The sequence below is a fragment of the Falco punctatus genome, assembly GCF_963210335.1.
Source record: "Falco punctatus genome assembly, chromosome: 1".
In the NCBI taxonomy this organism is placed as follows: domain Eukaryota; kingdom Metazoa; phylum Chordata; class Aves; order Falconiformes; family Falconidae; genus Falco; species Falco punctatus.
In genome coordinates this window covers 14,983,229-15,005,718 of record NC_137580.1, presented here as the reverse complement: position 1 = coordinate 15,005,718, position 22,490 = coordinate 14,983,229, and the positions used below count along the sequence as shown (strand labels likewise).

General features: G+C 38.4%; 1 protein-coding gene across 5 annotated transcripts in view; it reads right to left on the bottom strand.

Annotated features, from left to right (window-relative positions):
- ARHGAP10 (Rho GTPase activating protein 10) overlaps positions 1-22,490 on the bottom strand; it is a 172,800-nt gene that overhangs the window by 100,948 nt on the left and 49,362 nt on the right. For all 5 annotated transcript variants that reach the window (XR_013925736.1, XR_013925737.1, XR_013925738.1 and 2 more), the window contains exons 4-7: positions 13,543-13,614; positions 10,272-10,373; positions 6,980-7,090; positions 4,815-4,919 (exon numbers count right to left, since the gene is read on the bottom strand). Coding sequence is in view for 2 of the 5 variants with exons in the window: in XM_080373733.1 (XP_080229859.1) it covers positions 4,815-4,919; positions 6,980-7,090; positions 10,272-10,373; positions 13,543-13,614 (390 nt within the window). In the remaining 3 variants the exon portion in view is untranslated. The remainder of the gene's footprint in view (positions 1-4,814; positions 4,920-6,979; positions 7,091-10,271; positions 10,374-13,542; positions 13,615-22,490) is intronic.

Here is a 22,490-nt window from a genome sequence, read left to right as displayed (position 1 = left end):
AGCTTTTGGTAGCAGGGGAGCTGCAGAAGTGGCTTCTGTGAGAAGCTGCTACAAGCTTCCCCTATGTTTGATGGAACCAATGCCAGATGGCTCCAAGATGCACCTGCCACTGGCCATGGCTGAGCCAGTCAGTGGCAGTGGTAGCACCTCTGGGATAATGTAATTTAGGGGGGGGGGAGCAACTACAGAGAGAATATGAGAGAAACAACTGCAGATACCAAGGTCGGTGGAAGAAGAGGAGGTGCTCCAGGCACTGGAGCAGACATTCCCCTGCAGCTTGTGGCGAAGACCCTGGTGAGGCAGGCTGTGCCCCTCAGCCCATGGAGGTTAGCAGTGGGGCAGATATCCACCTACATCTCAGGGAGGACCCTGCACTAGAGCAGATGGATGCCCAAAGGAGGCTGTGACCCCATGGGGAGCTCACACTGGAGCAGCTCCTGGCAGGACCTGTGCCCCCATGGAGAGAGGAGGCCAAGCTGGAGCAGGGTTGCTAGCAGGGCTGGTGACCCTGCAGGGAACCCACGCTGGAGCAGTCTGTACCTGAAGGACTGCACCCCATGGAAGCGAGCCACATTGGAGCAGTTTGTGAAGAACTGCATCCCACAGGAAAGACTCTCACTGGAGAAGTTCATGGAGGACTGTCTCCTGTGGGAGGGACCCCACACTGGAGCAGGGCAAGAGTGTGAGGAGCTCTCCCCCTGTGGAGGAAGGAGTGGCAGAGACAATGGGTGATGAACTGACCATAACCCCTGTTCCCTGTGCCCCTGCGCTGCTCTGAGGGAGAAGGCAGAAAAAAAAAAATCAGGAGTAAGGTTAAGCCCAGGAAGAAGGGAGGGGTGGGGGGAAGGTGTTTTTAAGATGTGGTTTTATTTCTCATTATCCTACTCTGATTTGAATGGTAATATTTTTTCCCCCCCAAGTCAGTCTGTTTTGCCCATGACCGTAACTGGTGAGCAACCTCCCCGTCCTTATCTCAGCTCACAAGCCTTTAATTATATTTTCTCTCCCCTGTCCAGCTGAGGAGGGGAGTGGTAGAGCAGCTTTGGTGGGACACTGGCATCCAGCCAGGGTCAACACACCAAAAATAATTATTTATAAAATGAGAGAATTATTCAGGCCATTTTAGAATAGTCAGTGCACAATTTCAATACATGATTACTTCAAGTTCTGATATTCTTCAAAATTAAAAGCATGGTTTAGGTATTCACTGTTATAAGTGTGGAAAGCACAAAGATTGCCAGAGTAGATTTCTAAAACAATCCACTACCCTCTTCAGAAAGAGGTGAAATATTGAGTACAAAACTACTTTGGATTTGAATATTCAAGTTTCCTTAGAAAAATATTACTACAGATGTTCACTGAATTCATGAGATTCTTACTAGTTGTCAGGAAGGAGATTATTTTCTGTAGTTACTGAGAAAAAAATCATGCAGAAAAAACCCAAAACCCACCCCCAAAAAAACCAAAGTCCAGTTTATTATTATTCCTGAATGTCACTCATTTCAAAGTTTGCAAGCAGCCACAAGAGAAATAATTATTAGAATATTAGTAAAAACAGTCAGAAAGTAACCATACCATCCACAAATTACACAATAGGACGACACAAAACAGAGCAGCTCACACCTGACAAGAAACTCTTCGGTTTGGTCTGAAAAACATTGGCAATTGGCCAATGAGCAAATAACAAAACCACAATAATCCTGCTAATACCTAGTTTTCTCCACATACCCACTTGGCCAAGTTGCACAAACTGAAACTTTGTATTTAAATTCCTGGCTGGTATTTTCCCCAGTTGGTGCATGTGTTTTGAGGAAAGCGTATTATTCCAGATGCATGCTTATGTGTCTTGGGGCTTTCAAAAAGCACCTTTATTTTTGTGAAAACGGATGAGCTTCTGAAAATGCTGCTTTACCTACTTTATGGGTTTTTTTTCCCCTAGCACAAGCAGCCATTTGCATACACTGAGAAATATACCATGAATATAAGCAAGTATTCATTCTTGTACATATACAGTTAACACTATGCTCCTGACTGGCCATCTGTACATGCAAATTCCAGATTTATTCTTGGAAGGAGTTTATTCATGGGCACAAACGCAGCCCATACAAGCTGTTACCCATACCCAAACATTTTATAAAGGAAATAGGAAGATATTCTTTAGGTGATGATTAAAAACACTGCTGCCTTACGTCCAGGCAAAACAACTGCCCTGAGCCACCCCCCCACCCCATATCCATCATCTCATTTTCAGGTCACATCAGTTTGTAAATTATGGAGTTAGATCCTGACAAACTCATTTCCAAGGTTCCAAACAATTTTATAAGCTCCTCTTCATAATCTCCTAGAAAAGCTGCATTAAAAAATATACTCTGTACTCGAGGCAAAGGCAAAAAAATTGATAGTGACAGACTGCTCAAACCTTCTTGTCTGAGCACTGATCACTCCAAGGTTAGATGCTTTAAACGATCCTGTCAGGATCTTCCTTAGCTGTGCAGTGATCACAAATCTGAGTGTGTGAAATACACCCTGGGAATGGTGGGATGGAGCACCACAGGCTCCAGAAACCTCAAGAAAATTTCTATTTCCCTTTGTGCTGTGACAAAGCTGAGCTTAACCAGGGGTTGACCACAGCTGCCGCACCAGCATGGCTATGCCTCCTCTCCCTAAGGAAAGCCAGGTTTGATTGCAGGGCAGGAGAGCATGCTTTAGGCTGCAACGAACCTTGTATGGGGTTGGGCATAGAACCGAGATAACAAGAGAAAAGTTCTGGGAGTGCAGGTGAATCTGGTTGGAGATGCAGGAATTTTACAAGAGAGTAAGAATGTTGGAAGAATCAGCCTACTGGAGGAGCTTGGCCTACAAGGCTGTGTTTGGGGCGTTTTCCCCTTTTTTTCATTTTGCAGTGGGAATAACAGGAAGGCAGGGTCTGGAGCAATGTGGAAAGTCACAGCATTATTCTCAAAGTAAATACAACCTCAATGAAAGGGAATGCAATTATTACTGCTATAATGGCAAATCACTGCATATCCAGCTAGGTTCTCTGTACTGAATCTTGTACCCTTTAACTTTTAACATGTCAATCCAGTGTTCTGCCAGCAGCTCAGCTGTACAACAGCCAAGCCCTAGTTCGTTTTTCCTTTGAGATGTTTTGTTCATCTTCACCCTAGTGGAGAATGTGTCATGTCCTCTCATGATCTTTTCAGATGCTTCCTTCTACTTTCCTCTTACATCACGATAGTTAACCTCTTGCCTCCTTTCTCTCTACAGTTTTTTGAAATCTAGGTGTTTTGTTCTATCTATTCATAAAAGTTGACCAGTAATGCAGGGCACACTGTAATACCATTGAGTCAATTGAAAATGCAGCTGTTGAGATTAATTTGCTTTCTTATTGCTCATCAGTTCTTTAGACCATTCCACTGGCTCTTTTCCATTTGTAATCTGAAATCCAGCTCTTCAAAACTGTACCACAGCTTCCCTCTCATGTCTCATTTCTTGCTCATCTTGTATCACCTCCCCTCTACCTACTGCAGCTCCATGCTGTTTTCTCACTCTGTTAAGCTCAGCACACAGGAGCTGCAAGACTGTCCTGAAATCTTCTCCAGAACACTGACTTCTGCCATGAAAGTCTGCTTATGAAGTTACCACTATCAAGTTCCTCTACCCAAACCAAACAAAAGCTCAAGAGGAAACTTGAGATTTAAACATATGGGAAAAAAATTAAAGGAATGGTATCATGACACATGAATCACGTCCCTATGTATTACAACAACCATAATCCTCTCTTCTGCTTCCCACCTCCTGCTACTGCATGCTAGTTAAGCCATTTCTAAAAATAGACTGCAACCTCCAAGAAGTAGTTTCTGTATCTTAATTCCAGATGCCCTTAGAGGTCAAGAAAACAGATGGCACCCATCATGAATTGCTTGTTCGCAGTAAGGCACACATTTGTTCCCTACCAACAGGCCTCTGGCACATCAAAGTTCCTCGGAGCAAGTTTTAATCTTCAACAAATCTCAAGGAAGCAAACAGACCATCTGACTAGTGACTCTGTCAGTCCCATAGCTTCAGCCTGTCACCTTGCCTACTGCTGTCCCAGTCCTGACCAGACCACACTGGGCAATTTGGTGTGACGGTACACTAACTAGTGGTAGGCCCTGGTTAGCCTGCTCTTGAAGAAACACATGATTTTTGTCAAATATGCCATGGGTGCTAACGACACATCTCCTGAAGCAGTTCTGCACCCCAAACTATCAGAGATGTCATTGCATGAAAGGGCTGCTTCAAGATGAACAGAAACTCCAAGTCACATTGCCGACAGATTAATTAAAAAAAAAAAAAAAAAAAGCACACTTATAAGCCCAGCAGGTTTTCTTTCCTTTTCTTAATTATGGTTAATGTAGCCCTGTCAAGCAATGACCCTCAGACATGACCACCACACTCAATTTCAAATACACCTAAACCACTGAGAACCTTAGCATTTCATTACCCATTCTCTGAATTCTCCATTGTTCATTCATTTTTTAACTCTCTCATGACAATCCTTGTGTTAAGTCTCTGTAAAAAACTGCGAAAAGGAGCGAGGGCCATTTTGCTTGGTGTTTGTTTTTTGGAGTATCAGAAATGACAAACTTCTCGCTGGAATGGAAGACTTGTTCAGCGATGCGGTTAGTTCGCCAGGAGATGGCACTATATCCCCACAGTTCACAGGCAACGCACTAACACCGACGAAGTATTGGCAATACAGATGCTACATATACAGCAATTTCAGGGTGCGATTTTACTCAGAAAAGGCATAGATATAAAACTCAACTTACATTTTGTATATTTATCTGCAGGGCCATTTTGTAGTGATTGAAGTCTTTAGCAAGCTCATATCCCTGATGATAGAAAGTGAACAGACCCTGAAAAAACGACAGCACCTGTAATACAAACAAAAGACTTGTTAGAATGAAAAACTCCATTTATTGGAATACAATTGCTGCATGTGGCCTTTTCCAGAAAGATCAGAGATGAAAAAATGATTGTTTTTAAACAAATTTCCACTAATGCCTACATTTTATTAATAACTATTTACATCCAAATGATCAGTTATGTATGTAGACATTTTTGGGTAGTCCTGTCTCTGGAATTTCACGACTGATCTCTACGTTAAATTTGACCATAGGCAATGTATATTTCCTGTCTCCCAAACTTTCCTATATAATGTTTTCCTACAGCTGCTCTGATAGCAATGATGTCTCTAACAAATATTTGTGCACAAGGAAGTAACAATCATTCTGTCTTTTAGTCACCATTTTCCTGGTCATTCCCCTCCCTGCTAAAGACCACATTGAGATGACTTTCATATCAGAGTAAGCTGGTTTGTTCAAAGAAGGAAGCTTTCCCTTCAGCATCTTTACCCATCAGTACTTTTTGTATGCACATCTGACCTTCTATCAGAACCAGCAATTGATCCATGTTGCAGTTTCTGACTTCAGTGTTTCACTTTAAAGAAGTAAGTTATACTGTGCTGGAAACAGGGTGAGGTGCAACACTGCCTACCTCTCCTTCCCTTTTTGGTTCAGGATGTCGGAAAGAAGCAAGTGATACAGGAAAGAACAAATCTCGTTATTAAAGAGAACAAACCTAAGAATGTATTTATTAATAAAGTTTGAAGTCATAGGCAAATAAGCCATTTTCAGAAATGCAAAAAACTCACAAATTCGAAGTATTATGAAGGGGAAAGGGAATGAGAATTTGGTACTAAATAATTTGGGTTTACTACCCTAGCATAAACTTCACATACAAATTGGTCAATATAAATTTCAGCCCCATCTAGAGGGAGCTTTCAGAAAAGAGAAAGGGACATGTTTCAAAAGCAGGGTTTGAACAGTCATTACTCCAGTCTGACTGTGAGGAAACTTCACATGGTTTGAAACACAAGAACCGAATCCAAAACTATTTAGGTATTTTAAAAAAAAAAATATTAAATACTAGAAAATTAAAAAAAAAATCCAAAACCAAACCAAACAACAACAAAAATCCCAAACATTTTTCACAGTATTTTCCCATTCCTTGAATAATGCTAATATATTTGAAGTCATTTATTCCCGCTTAAGGATTTTAGAAATTTTTTCATACAGGCATAAACTAAAATATACAGCTCTCTAACTCCATAATGACCAGCTACTTCGATTAGGGTCATATTAATGTAATAATGAAAAAAGTCCCAAATAACTGTATTTGAATAAAAGGACAGACTTGGTCGAAAAAATACAGACTTCAGAGTGTGAATAAATGGAAGTCACTTCTACAGTCCATCTTCTTTTTATCTCAGTATTACATTTACTGTTCTCCTGTTGTTTCATAAAATTGCATTTATACTATGAGGTGAATTCACACTTCAGAAAATTTTAGAATATGCTTAGAGATTTAAGTAAGTCCAGTCAGCGTATGTATGATTTTCACTGAAATTCATCGGAACCAATTGATTTCTGCACAGATTCAACTGCACTTGAAATCAAATATATCCTACTACCTGATAATGAGCTTTTTAGTCAGCAGTGTCCTCTAATTTATAGCTGCACTTCGTCACTAACAGGCCTTTAAGTGCAACCTTCATATTGAAAATTTAATTCCTTACATTAGTCAGGAATAACATTTTCAGTGGTTAAACAAAAAAATGCAAAAAGTCTGACGCCAACACCATATTCTCGAATCCTCTAACTCACACCACAAATCAAATGTTTTTGCAGTGCAGCAAAGTTTCACACATTTTCTGAAACTCAACATCAATGGATCCAAATCAACAGTAGTTACTGAGGTTAGCTTTAGGATGTCTAGTTAAGTGTATCTGTTTAACACAAGAGTGCGTGAATTCTCTTAAGTCACACAATCACATACATTTTCCCAGAAAACAGAGCTCCTTGGCTTTTGTCCAGCTGCACTCTTTCTCCATCCCTTATGTATGACAGTGTAGGCTGAAATCACTGGTACTTACAGGTTCCACACACTCAAATTTCTTCCGCTCCTGTATCTCTTGCAACTTGCATACATACTCGAGGGACAGCTCATAGAAGTGTTTTCTATTTTGCTCCACTTGGTTATCCGCCTGCACACAGAATACAGCTAATGAAGTTTCAAAGACATTTTGCAGGCAGCACATGTACAGCATACAAGTGGCAAGCAATAAGAGAATTTTCTCCAGACTGGGATTTCTTCCTTTACAACACAGCTCATTCAGTTACTTCTAAATGTCAGCAGCAAATCCCTTTTACTATATAACATATGTTGTTTTGAATCACTAGGCTAAATTTTAAGAAACATTCCAATGACATCTCTTCAAATTTCTTTTCTATGGAATCCAAACCAAATACATCAGATCAGGTACTTGTGCGCTGCTTAAATAGTGCTGAAAAGGTGCCTGCCCAAACAGAGAAAGGAGGCTAGCAGCATCTTCCATTAGAAAAGGTGGAAATCATCTCCCCAGTCAATCTAAGGAAGAAAACGTTATTGTTGAAAATCACATTGCCGGTACTGAAAGCTTTACTCTATAACCCAAATAACTGCCGTAAATAGCCAGAATGCTATTGTACCCATCCCATACCTATGCTGGCTCTAGCTGACAAGAAAAGCAATTAAAAAAAGTTCACTTATTGGTAAGACACTTCACAAGTTTCCAGAGCATCACATATCTAAAAACACAGCCTTAGTAGCTGCGTCTGATTTTTAGCTCAGCATTGCTGAAATGCCAACACCATATTGATGTGAACAGTTATATTTCAGCTGCCATTCATCTCTACATAAATCTCTAACTTTCTAGCATATATGTATTATTTCACTAAGTTATTATTTAAGGTGTACATGCCCTCATTAAAATATAAAACTTCAAGAACTAGCTAAAGGACACCTTTATTAAAATATATTAAAGAAAGGCTACAAAGGGATACTCTATAAAGTGGTTAACACCTAGTCTTTGCCCATGTGATAATATCAAATGCTTCTACACTCAACTGCAAAAGGAAATAGAGAAAGGGTTAGTTAAAAACACTAGGCTTATTGTTATAGACTCCCTCTTAAATACTGAGTCTATATCCTTCAGGCAGAACAGTGACTGCTATGCTTTAAGAGGAGGTAAGTCAAATGAGCTTTAAGACAGTTTTACCTGAAGACATGCTTTGCTTTGCTGCTCTGTGCTAGAAATCTGTCAGCAGTTAAAGGGGTAGAACAACAAATGCCGTTAAAATAAAACGGCACTAATAGGCACATCTAAGAAAACGTGTTTCAAGAAGCCAAGCCATTTTGATGCATCATATAAACCATGCAACACAGGAATTGAGTTGTCAGCAAAGCCTCTGATGATACATAGAAGTACCGAAGGGTGCCACAACACCATAGAAAAAGACTATGAAGTAGTTTTACTAGGTCATCTGGCTAATTGATAGTAAGACTGCCCTATATACGCCACAGACCCACATAAGCCTGTTTCTCTCTTTCTTGTTTTTCAGTTGTTTATTGTTTCAGTTGCCCTCCCCAAGAATACAATACCCAACACAGTCATTTTCTTCATTCCTCTCAATTCCCCTGTAAATAAATTACCACATCTCTCCTCAGTTTTTTGAGGCATGAGCCTCTCCATGCATGCAGCAAGTTTGCTCACCAAAGAAATATGACACTGTGCCTCAGTGAAATTTCAAGAATATACCTCCACCCCTCCACTAAGTCAAAGGCTATGTTAACGTAAGACTCACAATGTGACATATTTTTAATTGATTTTTTGTCAAATTTATAGCTACATCTTTTATTTACTCCAATTAAGAACTGACACAACTAGCCATGTATAATACTAAATTAGGAAGCTCCTGTGCAATTATATACACCCATTTTCTAACCTTATGCAAGAAAGTTTTTCCTATTTAGCACTCTGACAACATGCTGCAAGCCCTTTTTTTTAATTGCTTATACATTTATACTCCAAAATTAAATGCATAAATGAAAAAAACTGACTGAAGAATTTCAGAATTTTCCTTCATGAAGCTTTGAAGGACATTTAAAACAAATCTATTTGCTCATTCTAGTCGTCACATATGCTTTAAAACTTCAAACTATATTTGATACAGCTTTTGGATATATTCGTGATATATTTGATACAGTATTTACCCACTGAGACTAGGTCTCATTTCAGACTTTGAAATATGTTCTTGATATCATCAAGAGATCATAATTAATACTTTTTCATTTCTTCTACATCAAGTTCTTTGGCACCTGATCAATTTGATAAAAGTACAGGTCCTGGCACATGAGCAATGCCCAGTAACTTCACTGGCACAACTTAACGCCCCACAAGACACTCATTTATGCATATAAGGGCCTATTTTGCAAATGCAGGATGGAGTAGTAACATCCTACTGAAACTCGAGAACTTAAGTTTGACAAACTGATGAAACAAAACTACAGTTCTTACATTCTCATAAGTTCCCATGAACTTCCCAATTACATTAGCTAGTTTTTATGAAAAATGGCATAGATTATTTGGGGTGGGGTAGAGGGCACAGAGAAGAGCTATCTCGGGGGAAACATTAAGTGTTTAATGATATGAGGCATTAATAGACTAAGTATTAATAATACTGACATAAATACATTTCTCTGGAAAAAAAAATCCTTCTGCGTACAGCTGGTCTCTGCAAGATTTCTCTGCTTTCTTCTGACACACTATTTGCTGTTGTTCCAGAAATAAAAGCTATTACAAATAAAGATGATGATAATAAACCCACAGGGACAGCAGGAATGCCATGCAAAACAGATCTGTTTTGAAGTTACAAATAGTCAACAAATTTTTCTGTAGCATTACTTGGGGGGGGGGGAAGGAAAAATAAAATGGAGGGGAAGCACAAAACCACTTCCTTCAGGAACATAAGTCTTGCTGTACTTTGCATAAAGCATTAACACAGGACCACTTAGTCAATACATAAAATGCAATGCAAATTACATATATGATAAAGCCTCATAAGAAATACAGAGGGTTTTTTTACAATACACTTGCACTTTGCTGTTCTCTTAAGTAAAAAAATTAACATGATGTTCAGTGCTTCATACACACACCAAGTAAAGCCCTCAATTCAGAAAATGGTAGAGGTACACCACCAAGTTCAGCAAACACCGATTTCCTCACCAACTTTTCCAGTTGACAGGAATTTTTCTCCTACTACTATGAATGCTATTTTTGCATTTTTATAAAATATATTTACCTATTTAAAAACCTTCAGCTTACATAAAAGAAGAGCCAACAATACCTCTTGTAACTGTAGCTCTTTCTTCTTAGCTGATAAATTCAAATGCTTTTCTAACAAACTGTAGTTCTTCTCTGTCTCTTTATCAAACTTCTTTTTTTCCTCCTAGGCACAGAAACAAAATAACATTCACTTTGCATAAAAATGTAAGAAAAGCCTCCTTCTTTCTTCTTCTAAAATTCTAACTAATCAGAAACAAAGAGAAACAAATTATCATAGCTCCAATAACTAAGGAAACATTTTTTAAATTAATTATAAAGGCTAACTTGACATTAATTCCTATTGCATCAATATGGTGAAGCTTATCACGCAAATGCTTACATCTTCTAAGTTACAAAAAGCCAAACAAACAACCTTTTCTTGATTTATTGCATTTTTCATTACTTTCAGGGATCATCCACATTATCTTGTTTTTTAATAGAGAACTTAAAGGGAAATAACCAGTTTCTGAAAAAAAGAACTTTCTATAATCAACAAGGGAAAGTTCCTACAATTTCACAGTTCAAAATCCAAAGCAAATACCACTATTTTAAAGCCATACAAAGACCTCTGTACTGAATTCCTGCTTCTACTAGATTTATTTCCCCCGGGGGTGGGAAAAAAAATTAAATACATAACAATATCCATAACACATAAAATCATGCTAGCAAAACAGAAACTCTCACAGACACACATGAATATCATTTGCAAGTGTAAATCCATTTCTCTGACCATGAAAACCAATATATTGGAAGAGGGATTGCCATCAAATGTTTCTATGAAGTCTGAATTCTTGGATCTAATTTAGTAGAAGACATTGTAAAGCAACCCTTTTTATTTCCTCAGTTCTAGTTTTGTAACTCTGTGTGTTAAGACAGAAAGCTGCATTGATGAAATTAACCAACAAGTTTTGAAGCTATTTTGAAGCAACTGCAGTTGAAAACAAACTAAAATAAGTAAAATCAAGTATTTAATTACACAGTCAAGAACTGACAGATTTACTCATCAGAAAGATACCAGTTCAATTAAAATATTTTTCCATTATCAGTCAATTTGGAATTTCATTTAAACGTATCCTACGCAACATACTGGTTAGACTCCATGGACATACTTACTCTTTTTTTTTTTTTTCCACCTACACCTTTCATTTTTAATAATACTATATTGAAAGTGATGCATGTTTTTGTTCTCTGAATGGTTGGATTCTGAAGGTAGCATTCTATTAAAGAGGGGGTATCTAAGCTGTTTAGGATTGCTTCTCAGCAAGGGCTTCTACCAAAAATGCTAGGTTTTTCTCCATTTTGAGCCTAAGAACTTCCTTTCAAAAAGCAGCCACAATATTCCTTACCAACTGAAAAACATTAAGATATGCATATGGTATTAGTGTGATTACAGATAACATATTAGCAAGCAAATTCTATTGATCTGGTCAACATTTGAGTGCTGCCAGAAAAAAAGAGCACTACTGACTTCTAAATAGGCAAAGCCAAAAACTTTGCACATGTAATTTGGAATTACAGCAGCAACACTTTTTACTAAGGAGTAATTCAATAAGGGTCTCAGCTTCCAGCACTATGGAACTAAACTTTTATCTTCTTAAGCCTAACTCAGACCATTTCATCAGCAGGGGATGTAAGATACAGGAAAAATCTGAGGCAGCAGGTTCAACCTGTATTTTGTAATGGTACACTGTACATTTTTCCTAAAGCAAATACTACACAATGTTCCAGATATATTTCACTACTAAAGCCTACAACTTGGTTTTCAGAGCTAAACAGTATTATATTTTCAGTGTCAGTACATTGATTATATCGAATAAATACTTAACTAAGAATATTCGAAGAGTTAAATACTTTAGAGGATTTTAATTTAAATGTTATACAATTATGCAAGACTGTTCTATTTAAGATCACTGAGTATTCTGGAAAAAAAAAAAAAGAAAGGCTAAATCACAAGTAAGAGCTTCAGCTTCACAGAAACAGTATGCAGGGATGCATGGAAAGAAATATCCATCCAAACAACTTGTGAGATGTAGACTGCGTGCATGTAACTTGTCCTGTTGGAAACATGGCAGGCAGGATTCTGACCAGGAAATGAGTGAAGATCATGAGATAATTTAAAGCATTAGGAGTTCTCGCCCCCAAACAGGCAAAGTTCTTTAACACCAAAAATACTATTGAAATAATCTATTCATTACAGCTGTGCCCATGACAATAGGTTACATTGAGAACAAATTCTCTTTTCCCTTGGAAGGCCTCCCTATATTACAGACCAAGTTCTTATTGTATGTTGGTTGGGACATATGATATACTTCTCAGAAGCCCATAAAATTACACAAAGCTCATTGTACTATTGAACTGTAATGATTTATGATCAACAGAGCATTTTTCACTCATGAACACTGAAATCTTATTCAGAACATGACAATCATTCCTGATAAAGTGAAAATGCATAGAACTCATAACTGAAATGTTAGTGATTAAATATCACTGCTGCTGAAGTCATGAAATGATAAAATAAAACATCTGTAGAGTAGTAGTTTAAAAAAGTATGAATTGAGTACTGGAACAGAAAGCTCTGTTAAATAGCTGGGGGGATGTCTTTTTTTTTTTTTTTTTTAAATAAGCATTAAAATTTCTTACTGGAAGAAGAAAGGTAAACAGGTAGAAAAAGGTCAAACTTGTCCCTGATACTTGCAGCTTACTTTGCCTTTTTTCAGAATATACACAACATAGTGACAATCTTAAAAAAATTTAACACTTTCACAAAAAAAATCAAAACCACTTTGAACGAGATCTTGTCTCCAGCTTCTCCATCCCTATTTTTTTCCATTCATACAGATGCATTGAGTTATCTATTCAAAACAAAAATTAAAATAAAGGAAATTTTCACTTTACAGGTTGTAAAAATACAGTTAAAAGCAATGTGGATGAGCAAGCTCCTTTGGGTAGTGAATATTTTTCAGCCTTTGATTGTGCAACTGCAAACAAATACAAAGCACAACAGGGTTACCCATTAGGAAGGGGGCAGACTGTTAGCAGGATTGCTCCTATTCCAGACACAAGAGATAAAGAGAGGGAGAAGAAAGCAGCAAGGGAAAGGACACATTCTTCTCTTCTTGAAACATACTTTCCATTTGTTTCTGAAGCAAGTTCTTAAAGTAGGGAAAAAAAAGCATGAATACATTAAATGTAAACAACAGTATCTTTCTGTCAATTACATGTCATCACTGCAATGCAATCCAATCCAAGTAGAGAAATAGAACAAACTATCATAAAGGCAATGAGGAACAAACCTTTACAGCTCCTAGCTGCTCTTTCCTAAATCTTTCCAAAGGTTTGATCAGCGTTTCAGTAACACTGAGTGCCTAAAGAAAAAAAAAAATACACCAGTTAGGTTTCTGCAGCCAGACTAAGTCACTTTATCATCAGCAATAACAAGAGAAGAGCAAGCAAGCTCCAAAGTAAAATAAAGGAGAAGCAAATTAGGAGTCCTAACTGAAAAATAATAATAATAATAATAAATAAAAAAAAAATCACATCTATGAGTTTATTCAAGTTTTCAAATATTATAGCCCTTATTTAAATCCACTGCCAGGAAATCTGCAGAAATTTCAGAAGTGTACAGGCTGCAGCCAAATTACAACTGCTTTACTTGTGCCAGTCTCGCAGATCAGACTGACAGTCTCGATGACTGAACACCAGAATGAGAGACATGACAAATTATTTTCATTTGGGGACACAAAAATTTCTGCAACTAGAAACAACTGCAGAATAGACTAATGAGTAGCAAATAATAATCTTTTAACATACAGTTAAAGCCATTAGGCATTGATATATTTATATCAAAATATTAAGTACATTAAGAAAACAAAGTTAACTTAAGTCATTAAAACAAGAAACAAGAATTTTAGCTCACTGGGTGAGCATTCACCAGTGTACTTACAATAAATGGCCTCATACCCATATTAAAGAGAAAGAAAAAGTACACGATATGCCAGTATAAGACAGAAAACTGCAGCATATTAGATCTGGCCAGCAAATACGTTTTTTAGTTCACATGAAATATCACCAGAGATTGAGTGGAGTTAGGGTTTCGTTTGAGGCTGGTGCAAACAAGACTTCAATTTTAAAAATGTTTGACAATTCAGCAAAGGTTGGAACTTCTGGAAAGCAACAGCAGCACAGAAAAGATAGCGAGAACATTGGAGATGTGGAGGAGCAGCAGGGTCCTTTCGGTCTCAGTCCTAAAGCAGACCCACAGAGTAAAACTTGTCCAGGACTGGGCTTAGCACAGCCACAGGGCTGAGCTGCCAGGAGTCCAGGCAGGGCTCCCTGGAAGCCCACCTTAGACACAACAGCAGAAGGCCTTCTCTCCCTTTACCCACACCCACCCCACCCCACCCCCCTCTCTGCCTTTCAAAGGTGAAAGGTGTCAGAGAAAACATTGCAGGCTTAAAACAGCCTGCTGGGACACTTCTGAAAAGCTCTTATCATAGAACACAAGAGGGATGTATTAGAGATCTGGCACAATACAAACCTGAACATCACTGTCTACCCCCACCCACCCCTGGAGCCATGCAGGGATTAATTTGGGAGTCATCCTGCCAACTGTAACCAGAGCAACCAAGGCTTTTAAACAGACATGGCAGCATACTAACCTATGGAGCCAATTTGAAACCCAAATATCTGGCAAGCCTGGGCCAAACTGCATGTTGCACAGTCATCCACACAACAGAAACTTCCTAACTTCAGAGCACTTGTTCTCATGGCCCAAACTTTTTTTTTCTGCATCCATTTCCTGCTTTTGCCAAAAGCACTTAAAGCACTCTTCGGTGCACCCTTGGTGAGAGCAAAACAAAAAGGAAACCTCACAATTTTGTCTTCCAGAAGTGGACCAGGCTAACCATGACACAGAATACCCTTATGTTTAGCTGGAAGGTGAGGGAAGGACAACAGTGTAACTGCTGCCATGTCCCCAGACCTGCTAAGAGAGATCCTGCAGGCTTCATCACAAAGATTTGGGAATGCTCTTGGTGGCTGGAGAACTATTTGTTCCCTGAGGTGACTCAGCTCCCACCAAATGAGAGACAGGGCAATCAAATGCCCAAACCAGGAGCTGAACTGTGGTTCTAGGATTTAGCCCACCTGTCAGCCTATGCACTATATCGTAACTACTCAAGCCGTTACCAAGAACCTCCACGGCAGTCTTTAGGATACTCAGGTTTTTCACGTTTTGTCAGGCCTCCAAGACTTTCCTTGGAAATTCTCAGGGGCTGAAAGGAAACAGTAATTTCAACTCATAACTGAAACAGTTTCCTGGGACACAGCAGAAGCACCTGAGGACTGAAGGATCTCTCCTTGCAGACCTCGATGATTCTCACAAGTCAGAGTGGAGAACTGCTCATGGAAATCACAGAATAGTCCTATACTGGAAAACTTTTAAGAAGTTTAAGTTGTTTCTGCCAGTTTCTTCTATACTGACAAAGCAAGGGAGAAAGCTATGAGGCCTCCTCAGAGCAAAACTCATGAAAGGATGACACTATCTGCCTGGAAGAGCACCAAGGTTAGTGGAATAATTTAAAAGCATTTAAAGGTAGCAACTGAGCATTTAAATGGTCAGAAGTTTAAAAATAAGTTTCTAACGACAGGTTGCTTATTAGTCATTTGAAATTTTACACAAAAAGAAGTGAAACTTAAGAACAACAGGCAGTGAATGTATGTTGAACACGAAGTCCAAGCCCCAGAAAAGCATAGCACCTTGATGTAACCGAAAGAAAAACCACCAACACCCACCACAACAAAGGCGGCTGTGGTTTATAAACCAGCAGGGCTGACTGCAAATCACTTGGTCTGCTACACTCCTGTGCAACATTAACCATGGGAACCACTACAGGAATTTGTTTGAAGCAGAAAATAATCTTTAAATCAAAACGAGATGTTCCCTCAGTGACTGCCAACAAACAGATTCCGCTGCTGCCAATGGTATGATAAGCCAGTAACTCTTTCATTAAAAGAAAAACAAGCCTCCCTTCCTTCCAAAAAAAGACGTTTCTCATTTTACACAGCTTAAACTTTGTTAACAGATGCCATAAAGGTATTTATGATTTGTCACCCGTTTTGCTTTCTGTGTCCGGATTAAACAATGAGACTCTTGGGTATTTCTTCATGAAGCAGGATTTTGCAGATTTCTTTGTAGATTTTTGGTCATTCTCATAGAGCTTCATACCAGGCCCATATATAAGAATATAAGAGGAGTATTTCTGAATCACTGAAGTGAGCAAGTATGTCAGCTTATATGCATATAAACAGAAACTATCAACCAAGACACAACTGGTAAATTTAACCGAATTACAGAGCTGTTAATCTGACTGTCAGAAATAAAAATGAAGTTCACAATTGAAACATGCACAATTCTGGATTAAATAGGGAGACGTTTGCACTGTTCTCCAGTGCTTATCATAAGAAGCTACAAAAAGTTGTGTAGTCATTTATATAACAAAAACATTATTTACACAGGTATTCATTCTAAGTTAGTTTATTTACAGTTTAGGAACTCAAAACACTTTTTCCTTTCCTTTTTTTTTTTTAAAAAAACCAAACATGGTTAACAGATCAGTGGACAAAAAACCTAAATTTCTCCCAGTAAATAAGATAAGGATTGCTTGAATATATTTGTCATTATCATTTGCATCTTCCTTAAGAACTAAGTCCATATTAAAATGTGAAATTTCCAAGAAAAGTTATACTATGCATTTAACTTAAGTATTCATTAATATGAAATGGCATGTTCCTCCCTCTTTCAACTTCTGTCTCAACTCCTAATTTTCATCCCTCTACTCCTTTAATCCTGGCAGATTATGACGACAGAAATGTACTATTTAAGGGGGGGAGGGGGGTGGAATATCTTTCTTTTCTTCATATCTCTGATCAACCCAAACCTAACTGAAAGGAACATATACTCAATTTTAAAATCTGGCAGGCAAATTATGACAACTGTACATCATACTGGAATCCATGTAAAGAGGTCATGTCTCAGGTAGCAGTTATCTTAACCAGCTTTACAAATGTCAAAGTCTCAGGAATGCTTTAAAAAATGTTTAACCTCATATGCACACATCTCAGGCAGACAGTCTGAATTTGCTTATGCTAATCCTGTTCTATTTGCTGCACCTATGGAAAGGTCAAAGAATTTACTTAACTTCACCATAAACCTGGCAACAGCAGCAATAAAATCATTATTGCCACCATTGTCTCAGAGATCACTGTATCCAACATTTGCAACATCTTTATAAAGCAGACTTTCAGCTTTGTGTATACCTCCTAATTTCAGATGCCTTTACAAAACACCACCTGCTCAGGCAAAATAGTTTACAAAATGGTGACAATCCTGACTTTTCCAGCTCAATGTTCTTTAAATAAGTAACAGATCATAGGTTAAGGAGCCCAAACCAGCATTTCCTAGAGCAGCCCCCAAAGGCACAGACTAAAGCCATTAGCAAGTGCATTTACAGCCATTTGCTACTTCACCAGTTAAGTCAACAACATCCAACAGGTTATTTACCAGTCAGTGCCAGTCCACAAGATGACTCCATGTAGCCTGTTACTTCTTCCCTTCTCAGAGAAGACCTGAGCATAGCTGTTAGGGAGAAACTGCTTCCCCAAACACCTCTGCCCTATGCACTGTAACCTGACACACAACACCATCCACCAGCATTCAATACTTCTCATGCTTTCTCACTTTCCTGCGGTAGGCAGGAGTAGTCTCTCCTAAGTTTCGGCTCCCCTTGCAGGTACAACCAGGCTTGTCTTGCAAAGGAGGAAGGCTGCTTGCATGGGCTGTAAAGCAGTATCAACCCACAAAGAGCTGTCCCAGAAGCTCAGTCCAGCCCCTGTGGCTAAAAAGGCTAGACCAACCTAAGTTAATCAAAATTTGTTTTGCTTATTAGACAAATGCAGCAGTGGCCTCCCAACTTTCATCCATAAAATGTCCTTAGACCTCAGCCTTTACTGGAAGAACCGGAATTTACACATTGCTCATCAACAGCTCTAGAGACAAGGTAAATATGTACACTGACTCTGCTCCATTTCGAATCTAAGCATCCTCCCATACAAGACAGGTTCACTGAGAAAGAAGAACAAGAAGCCATAAATATACACCTTGCTGCAGACTGCATAGCAACACAGGAGTGCTGAGTTCCTAATTCTCATCCCAGGAACTGGAATGCAAATTAGATGCCAAACAGAAAAGCAGGTTGTATGTTTCCCAGTGCACTGACTCAAAAGACTTATTTGTAGACAGGGGCATGATTGTTTCTCCTCTCAACAAAGCAGAGACAGAGGCTGCCAGTCAGTAAGGCAGAGCTCATGAAAACCAGCAAGTGTCAATGAAACTAGATCTGAGAAGGAAGTTTTGCCCTACTGAGTGCAACAAAGAATGCAGAAAGGAAGACATACCTAGCAGTGATTCAATAACAAAGTAGCTAACATTGCTGTTGAATAAACAGATTCACTTTCTAATAAAGAAATTTATTACCTACAGCTGCACTTCTGCTTACAGAGGCTATAGCTCTTCTGTGTTTTTCCCATGAAATTGCAACATTCAGCCTAATAAAAAAAAGCTGATTCAGATACTTCCGATGTTGAGGGAGAGAAAAATATATACAAATTGGGTATTCCTACAAGAAGGTTTCCTGATTCACATAGTGATTTGTTACTGAAATTTCTCAAGCATTAAGATTTATGTCTGAAATCCTGTATTATGTAATTGTGCAGATTCAATTCCACTACTGAAGACATTAGATGTTACTTGCAAAGCCTTAACCTCTATCCTTTCTTTTCCCATGAGAACGTGATTTGCTCTTACAGTTACTTGAACGTGCTCCCAACTAATGGCACAGTCAACTCTCCTGCCAGTATGCCCTGCAGACAGAGTGGTGTATCTCCCTAACCACTTCTCAGTACTAGTTTTGTATATAACTGGAGCACTGATTGCAGTCAGCGCAACCATACCCAAAACTCATTTGTTTTCAAATGCAAGTTTTCTTCTGGTAAAAGACTCTGGATGCTCTAGAGCTTTCCTTGTAGCTTTACAAACACAAATAATGAAATGCCCTCAGCCACATATTGGGATTACAAACATGGATGTTTGAGGTTTTTGGGTTTGGGGAATGGAGTCTATAGACTAAAGGATTTTTAAGGGGGTCTCATAGCACATTAATACTCGTGCATCTTTGCATGTGTGCAGAAGCTGTAAAAAAGAAGTGACATCCACTCCTCTGGATTCACTTGCTGTGGAGGAAGGCATCCAGTAACAAGTGTCAGGCGGACAGACAGATCTGTCTTTCAGACAATCTATTTTGTACATTTCTGAGATGCCAGGAGGCACCTGAAACAAAACAAATCACCTTCCTCTTAGGTGTTCCAGAAAACAATCCCCAGGGTTCAGTAAGACTGGCTACTTTCTCAAATTGTTCCAGAAGGAATTTCCTAGACCATTGGTCCATTGCCCCACAAGCCACGATACAGGCAAACTCCTGTGCTATGCACTTCCTAGCTCTTTTACAGGCAGTAGCCTTGGCTTACAGAGACTATAATAGCAGGATCAGTGAGTCCTCCCTTCTAGTCAAAGGTTATTTCCTGTTCAGTGGAAGTTTATGACTAATCTAAAGGACAGACAGCTAAAAATGCATCCTATGACCTATCCGCTATGCTGCGCTCTGCTTTGAAAGATTGTTTGCATTGCTTCACTTGCCGTGAAACTGCTGACCTCAAAATTAAATTGATATAAGCAAACAATGCAAACAAAGTCTTTCATTTTTTTAAAAAAGGTATTTAAATTAAGACAGTGGAGTTTAGTAACAATTGCTTTCTAAAAAGCTATTTAATAGTCCTGGCTTTCCAGCAAGTTTATTCTTATGAAATACATTCCACTATAAAGAGAAAAATACTACAAAGCCATAAGCGTAATGAACAGGAAAAGAAACAGAGTTTCAAGAACAGCAGCAAATCAGCTTTTCCCCATCTGAAGTGGAAGAAAAATGTGGATAACTCCTCCAAACAAAGATCTTCCCTTAGCAAATCCAATACACAAGAGCTGAACAGCATGACACACCAGAACATAAGTCTGGTTCTTGTATGAGCAGATAATCACTTCCAGTCCACGCTTTGAAATCACTGGCCACATAAAACTCTTGACAAGACGAAAAGGCTGCTCAGGAAAGCACATAGCATAATGCCAATTTTCTTTGTGCATGGCAAAGCTCATCGCTAAGCAAAAGGATGCCACTGAAAAGCAAAGAATCCAACAGCTAACAACAGCTTCAGTGTTCAGTCAAGAATGAACTGCTGGATTATTGTCAGCACTGTCCTCTCCAAGAAACAGTGGTGTTATTAACAACCAGAAAAACCAAACTGGTGACAGTTTTACAATGCAAATTCCAAACATTTCCCATTGATGAAATAACAGAATGAAAATTCTCTAGTGAGTTATGTTGATGCATGTGAGACCACAAAGCTGTCTGGAAAAGGCAACTAGTGGTAACAGAACTTTTCAGACATATTCACTCAGAGGTGGCAGGAATGCACCCAGAACTGGCTTTTTACTTTTTTTTCTATAGTATAGAAAACAGTCATGTTTGTTTTATAGATTAACACACACAAGCTCATATGTAACTCACAAAACAATTTCAGAAGACTGTATGTAACATTCAAAAATAAACAAATAAATAAAACAAACATTTGGTGTCAGGAAATCACCAGAACATAGAGATATGCCTGAAGCAGTTGCAGTTCTGTGTTCGCGTTCCCATATCCCAGTAAGTATATGACTGCCACCCAGCCTCATGCCATGCAGAGGAAAAGTGAAAGCTGGGCAATGAGGTACAGCAACAATTGTTCTGCTTGTTTCTAAAATTGGAAAACGTTTTATTAAATTGATCAATTTGCACAAGGAAAAAAAGAATCTAGGTTCTCCAATTAACATAGTCAAATGTTGCTCCTGAGAAGTTCTGTTTTACCTGTGCCTCTGTCTCTGCATCTGAAATGTTTAACATGCTGTTGGCAGCCTAATTTTTCAGAAGTGGTCACCAATTTTATCTTCTACACTGTATTGGCAGATGTGTTTAGTAGCTTGTGTCGTCAGTGAACTTAAAAGGATCTGAACATATCAAATACTATATAATGCCTTGAACTCTTACTGAACAGATCTTGAATGCATCTTACATCCAAAACTACTGGATTTATTTATTTTTTTACTTTACAACAGTGAGTAAACTGATTGCTCCTTCAGATTACTATGAAGATAGATTACAATTTATGAACTCTTAAAAACCTGTGTGCAGAGGACCAAAGAAAAGCTCAGAAAAATTAATACCATCATCTTCATAGCAAAGTGAACTAGTGTATATTAAATACAGAGTCACTGAACAAAATGTAATAGTAACCTATTCATGAACAGTGTTAAGTGAGCACTTAACCTGTGAAATAAATACTCATGCACTGAAATACTTCATCACAAGAGGTAATAAGTATACATAAGTATATCTACATATTTGCACAGATTATTTAAATTCTACCTTTAACCTTTTGTGTATATGTCTTTGAACCTTAACAAACTTCTTTTAACTTGGGAAACCACAACTGGGAAACCTCTCTCCCTCTTTTTCCTTGCCCCCCCCGCCAAGAATATCAAGAAGAAAGAATAAAATGGTGACTTCACTGAGGTATTTCTTTTAAAAACCCACAGAGAAACAGTTTCTCATGTTCCTGATATAAGCTGAGAATAATTCTGCTCTTCAGAGAAGTGCCATTTTGAATTTGATTCTGACAACCTAGTAAAACTAAGAAAGAATGCAAAAGGATTTTTGAGAAGCCAGGACTGCCAAGATACCTAATGCCATAAGAACAACAGTTTTTTGGGGGGAAGGGGGCGGGGGGGGACATGACAACGACAACAACCTGCAAAAAACCCATGAACAAAACAAAAAAAACCCCAAACTATGTAGCATCTTTCCTCTGAAGATACCCAAAGGAATAGAAGTGTGCTAAAACTGTAGCAGGAAATAAAAGAGGCCATATCAAAATAAAAAAAGCAAGTTTATATTGCCTTGGGGAATTACAGGAAACATACAGTAAGGTGAATATAATTGTACCAGAAATCCTATACAAAGAGAAACATGATGGAGTAAAAATAAAATACACAAGTACTTAGGGACAAAGTTAGAAAGACTAAGGTGAAAAAACA